Genomic DNA, 6,443 nt, shown 5'->3' on the forward strand with positions numbered 1-6,443 from the left:
CCTTGAGAACATAGTACATTATAGATACATACAGCTGCGATTATAATACTGAAATTGAGTACGTCTCGATCGCGGACTTTTATTTTGACAGTGTCGTGAACGCGCTGCTGTGGGGTTTTCCGCGAACATGGAGGCGGTTGTGTCAGATATTGTGGCACCAGAAGATCTAAAGGTAAAACATTTTATCCTTTACTTTCATGACTGTTAGTCCAAAATGACATCGATGTTGTATTGATGTATGTGGTGAAATGACCGATACCGGGTTTTAATCGGGATTTTCGACGGACGCATTTCTAACGTACGTTTCTTAATCAAAACAACAACATTGGTTATGACGTATCGTTGTAACTCATAGAGTCTATCTATCATACGCCTTTGCTTTTTGGATAAAATGCGCTTATTTTATCAGCTTATTATTGTTATCCTATTATCTCACCTACTTTTTTAATGGAATCAGACGTTTGTCTGCTTTGATTCCTGCTGTTAAAGTTAGTCTGTGGTTGTCGGCCAGGGGGAGCACATGATCCTGACATCAACCCTCTCCTGATGTAATCCAGTCGATCTGATTCTCATCAATCCGTTGATATCAATTTTTGTCTTTCAGAGGTTTGAGAAGAAGTACAACGCTGAGCTGGTGAATGGACCCGTTTCCAACGAAACGACTTTTGAATACGCCTGGTGTTTGATCAGAAGCAAGTACACAAATGACATTGTAAAAGGCATTCATCTATTAGAAGGTCAGTTCTTCGGCGTGTCTTTTAATTTTTGGTCAGTTACAACCTTCTTGAGCTTCAGCTGTTATTTGACCTATTCTTGGTTCTGAAAGTGATTCCGTTTTGTTTTAACAGAACTGGTTCAGAAAAGCAAAAAAGATGATCAGAGAGATTTTCTCTTCTACCTTGCTGTTGCAAACTACAGACTTAAGGTGGTATTACATTTTTCTTATTTTGATATGTGATGATTTTGTCACTGCTAATAAATATTCTTTATTTCATGAAGCCTTCTGTGGCATCTAGTTAAAAGAGTGTTTCTCAACTCTGTTCCTGGAAGCCCTGGTACATTGGAGTTTACTGCATCATTTCAAAATCAAATCAGATCAATTAAATAACTTTATTGTCACGTCACCATATAAACAAGTGTAATGTGTAAACGGTTCAGTACGAATACCAGATGAAGTAAATGTAGGTGAGGTGAATCTCACAAAACAAGTCATATTTTTATATTTGAAATACATTACCTTTCAAAAGTTTTGGTCAGTAACATTTTTATAGTGCTTTTGAAAGAATTCTCTTATGCTCACCAGTGTTGCATTTGTTTGATCAAAAATATAGTATAAACTGGGCTTAGAGATACTTGGATAATTTTTAATTAGTTTCCATTTAATCTCTCTCTTTTACCACCCTACCATTGTACTCTCAGGAGTACGAGAGAGCGCTGAAGTACATTCGTACTCTGCTGAAGAATGAACCGGATAATAAACAGGCCCTGGAACTGGAGAAACTCATCAACAATGCACTAAAAAAAGGTGAGATACAACAGCATTTCAATCGGAAAAAAACAAAACAAAGAAAAAAACATTCAATGGTCTTTTCAATTAGGATTTTATGACACACTACTGTTCAAAAGTTAGGGGTCACGGTGATTTTGTTTTTAAAGAAATTAATACTTTTATTTAAAAGTGACAATTAAGATGTTTACATTGTTAAAAGAGATTTCTATTTTTAAATAAATTATTTATTTTCGAACTTTATATTCATCAAATCCTAGAAAAATGTATAATTGTTTCAGTAGCACAGCTGATTTCAACATTGATAATCAGAAATGTTTCTGGAGCAAAACAAATCGGCATATTAGAATGATTTTTGAAAGATCACGCGGCACTAAAGACTGAAGTAATGGCTGCTGAATATTCAGCTTTACCATCACAGGAATGCATTTCAGTTTTAATTATATTAAAATATTCACCGCCTTTCATTTGTTACAAAGAATAAGTGTTCAAGATCTGTTTAGATTGAGAAAGCTTGAGATTATGATTGCTTTTACATGCATACCAATATTCTGATATTAATCAGAATTTAGTGATTGGTATTCAGTCATGTAAATGCCACAATCATATTGCTGTTTTTCTTTTTAAGACAATTTTTGAATTCCACAAATTCCAATTCCCACCCCAGGAATAAACCAGTTTTAATCAGAAACTTGTTGCATGTAACTTATTCAGAAAATCCACTGCAAGGAAATATACGTGCATGTGCCGCAAAACTTCTCAGTTTGATGGCAACTTGCATTACAACTGGTTTTATCACATTCTTCGTGATTGCAAATAGTTTGTGGAATGAGCGTTTTTTTGACATTCTTAAATTGCTTCGCCATTCTACATCTGTAAGCTATAACATCACAGCTTTCTCCCACCAGTCCTTGCTGCAAACTTGCATTCACTCCCTCTTCTTCTTTTGTGGAGTTACCACCACATGATGACTGCACGTGCTTTTGGCAATTGCCTGATTATTACCGTTTTATGACCGTGTTGTCAGGCGTTTTTAAATGTGAGAAGTGGAGGAGTCCATATTCAATTATAGACCTGGTTAGATTGTCATACCTGCAACAATCACGTTTATAGAAATATTCCAATGTCTGTATGTGTATAAACATAAATATAGGCCTTAAATGGAATTTGATGTGCTTGTAAATAAAACTCAAATTGATAACAGCATAGGCAATAGTGGATTAATCTCAACAAAGAAATAATTTTCTTACATGTCTTTTTCAGATGGCTTAGTTGGCATGGCGATCGTTGGCGGGATCGGTTTAGGTGTGGCTGGATTGGCTGGTCTTATTGGTTTGGCCGTGGCCAAAGGTGCAAAGTCCTAATATGGAGTTCCTGACGAGCGTACTTTGATTCCGTTCCTATCCAGAAGAGAGACTTAATGATTTCTTCTAATCACATTAAACCATGAGGAGGCCTGCCCCTTTTTATTTTGCATTTTTCTGCCATGACCTTCATAATGAGCTATCATATTTTACCACATTTCTTTTGCTTTATAATTCTCCAGCTCTTTCTGGTATGTATAGAGATGTGGGGTTGGAATAAAGTAATAAATTGTATGTTTATCCTCTGAAACTTTTCATTTTTCAAAGGAAATTCAACTACAGAGGTTTGCCAAGGATTTGCAGTACAGAATAAGATGTATTAGTTTGCACTTTTTGGGTTTTCTCTTTTTAATTAAATATGTCTGTGCTTACACTATAGATAATCAATGTGGAACATTTTTGATAAACTACATTAAAACCTCATGTCTGTTAATAAATTAAAATTTGTGCTTACTGAACCTCTAAGGTGTGTTTACATGCGTTGCACGTTTGATTTGGAAGTGACATGCATGACCAGCCTTGTAATGCATTTTCTTACAAGTCATCATTGTCAGCACTGTGTTTATTACTCATTGGTAAACGTGTGCTGTCATTCGTTTCATCTTCCCTTCCTTGTGTGTTTTCCTGTATGACTTTTTGTAATCTATGCTCATTTTATACTGAAACATCTGCACAGAAAAAGCACTTTTTTCCAGTGTTTTTTTTTGTCCTCCACACATTGTTACAATGAACAAGAAACCGGAATCAAGTCCATGATTCAACAAAACAAGGTATTTTAAGTCTGAAGTTCCCATGTTTATGAAAAACACATGCTTGGATAATAATAATAATATTTATAATGTAAGTCATCTTGGATAAAAGCCTCTGACAAATGATTAAATGCAAAAATGTAATTGGATAGAGTTTGCTCTTAATGAGTGTGATTCTATAAAAAGATTAAAAAGCCTTAAAATTATTTAGTGAATATATCTGGGAATCGTGAGAAAAACATAGATTACTTTAATTTTTAATGCAGTCTGAAGCTGCTGGTTAAATAGTCACTCACAAAGTCGTCCTCCGTGCATCATTAGCTCAGACGCTCTCAGATGTGGGAGTATCTCCAACGTTGATTTAAGTCAACAACTATCAGGCCTTGAAAGTAACAAATTCATTGTAAAACATGTTTATTTAAGATAATAGCTGATAATGGCATTCAATTTAATGTTGGGCACAATTCGTTCTTCCCACATTATTCAAGTCCGTGGCTTACGCACATGTTAAGACATCTCAACTTTACAATGCTGGCTTTATGGTTGCCATTAGTAACATCATTTTATAACACAGTATTGAGGTTACTAATTAACCGGTAAAGCAAATGATGAAGAGAAGTCTGATTCGCAAGCTATTCTCTCTCCTATTTGCCTGTCTGTGAAGTGTGTGAGACAAATTGTAATTTAGGATACTGCCTCAGTTACAGCTTTGTCCTTTTTTCCTGAGAGTGCCCTTCATCCCATGAAAGTCACATTTGTGTTACATCTGATTGGTTGTCATTTCTCATATTGATTTTAATATAAATAGAGAATGGAATAAAAATTCTATTGATGCATTTGTTTACTACAGCAAATCCAAGTAGCTCCAACAGTGCAAGTTTGAATGAAACATGTAGGCATTGTAGAATCAGTCAAACAATATCAAAGCACAGGTTTTTCTTGTTAGTTTATAATCAGTTTCAATTCATCTCACCTCTTGATGTTAAAGAGATCATAAAAAAGATTTACAACAGCCTGGGTTCAGAGCTCAATCATAATTTTCTTCCTTTCCTTGTTTACATGTTACAAATTTGCTTAAAACAATTACACAGCACTCTGTGTGTACAATAGGCAATTATACTGTATATCCCCACAGTTTATTCTTGTTTACACACATCTATTATATTTGTCTTGTCCACTACCATGTTCCTACCCAAATTACACCCATGGCTCAATCCTGCTCCTGAAAATCATATTTTTACCATGTGTTAGATTTTACAAAACACATAAGAGTCATTTAAATTACACTATGACAATTCAATTACGCAGTCTTATTTAAACTCAGCAAACTTGGCAAGGATCCTACTCTCAGAAAAAAAGGTAAAAAAGCTGTCATTGGGGCAGAACCTTTTCAAAAGGTATCCTATTGTTCTGTTTAGGTACTAATACGCACACTTTAGGTACTAATATCTACCTTTAAGTTACCAATATGAACCTAGGTACAAAAGTAGGTAAGTTTTTGAAAAGGTCCTGCCCCAGTGACAGCTTTTTTCCTTGTTATACTGAGAATGAGAGCTGAATTAACCCTGCTGAGTTTGCTGTGTGTGTTAGAGCAGGGTTTGAACTGAGGATAGATCTCCATGTGTGGGATTCAGCATCACTGCAAAAAGTCTGCTTTCTAACAGAACTATTTTATGAGCTCTTTTTATGGTCCCCATAAACATCAGATCATTGAAAGTGTCATGATAGGTTTTAGGAGATGCATAACCGTGAGGGAAAACTATTGTGTTTGTTAAAGAACAATTAAAGTTGACTTATAGCAATAGTCAAGCAAGCTAGTCATAAACCTGACCTTTAAAACCGAGAACAATCATCTGCTTATCACACGCAAACGATTCAACACAGCGGCAGCCCCTAGTCTAACTTTTGTCCTCTCATTGCTCACATTACGTGTGAAAGAGTGTGTGTTGTTTACCTGGAGGAGATGGCAGCAGGATGAGAAGATGGCAGATTGGTGGATGCAGTGGATTGCTCTGGGCAATATTCTCCTGTGAAAGCTTTTACTTTGACATGTACCACCAACATAAAGATTATTGCAGACCACATATACCAGGTGTTTCCTAATGGCCTCTACACATGAATTCACTGCGTTTGATCCTTCCTTTCTACAGAATTTACAAAGCCATGTATTGTAACATACTTGCTTCCTTTTACTGGAAATCCATTTGAGAATATCTTAGTCTCACATCAATAAAATAAGTTAATCACTTATAGGTCTTTTTTGCAGTAAGGATAAGTGATAGTTATCTGGCTGTTAATGGCGTTAATGCTTAAAATCAATAGGCTCTGTGCTGTTTAGAGGGATTTCGCAATAATCTGGATACTTATTGTCAAATCTGGAAGTTTTAGTTATTGCCACATGAACTTCAGCCTTTGGTGTGTCATATTTTGTTAACATCTTTTTATCAGAGATCGTTTTTCATTAAACCATTAAACATTAATGAAAGATTTGCGTGTCATGTGACACATTTTATTTAAACTTGTCGAAGATATTTGATCTTTGTAGGCATTTCTGTGATATCATCATTGACTAAATCCTATTTCTTGTTAATGTTGACACTCTTAATCTGAGACATTGGCTAGGTGTGTAGCAGGAAAATAATGCAATACTTGTTAAAAAATATCGTCTGCAGTTATAGTAATCTTTTTGTAATAAATTGTGACCCTGGACCACAAAACCAGTCTTAAGTCGCTGGGGTATATTTGTAGCAATAGCCAAAAATACATTGTATGGGTCAAAATTATAGATTTTTCTTTTATGCCAAAACTCATTAGGATATTAAG

General features: G+C 35.2%; 1 protein-coding gene across 1 annotated transcript; it reads left to right on the forward strand.

Moving 5' to 3' along the window:
- The first annotated feature begins 91 nt into the window (after window positions 1-91).
- On the forward strand, window positions 92-3,329 carry fis1 (fission, mitochondrial 1). Its single transcript, XM_058782114.1, has 5 exons — window positions 92-172; window positions 605-737; window positions 849-925; window positions 1,420-1,525; window positions 2,771-3,329. Exons 1-5 carry the CDS (start codon window positions 128-130, stop codon window positions 2,869-2,871), a joined length of 462 nt encoding a protein of 153 aa, XP_058638097.1. The 5' UTR covers window positions 92-127; the 3' UTR covers window positions 2,872-3,329.
- Window positions 3,330-6,443: the final 3,114 nt, after the last annotated feature.

Source organism: Onychostoma macrolepis, chromosome 07 (genome assembly GCF_012432095.1).
Source record: "Onychostoma macrolepis isolate SWU-2019 chromosome 07, ASM1243209v1, whole genome shotgun sequence".
Lineage (NCBI taxonomy): Eukaryota > Metazoa > Chordata > Actinopteri > Cypriniformes > Cyprinidae > Onychostoma > Onychostoma macrolepis.

Bases quoted from the DNA above. Each gene is read 5' to 3' on its own strand.
- fis1 (XM_058782114.1), top strand. From the start codon at position 128: ATGGAGGCGGTTGTGTCAGATATTGTGGCACCAGAAGATCTAAAG. The intron at 738-848 runs GTCAGTTCTTCG...TTGTTTTAACAG, and splicing joins AGGCATTCATCTATTAGAAG to AACTGGTTCAGAAAAGCAAA. The intron at 1,526-2,770 runs GTGAGATACAAC...TGTCTTTTTCAG, and splicing joins CAACAATGCACTAAAAAAAG to ATGGCTTAGTTGGCATGGCG.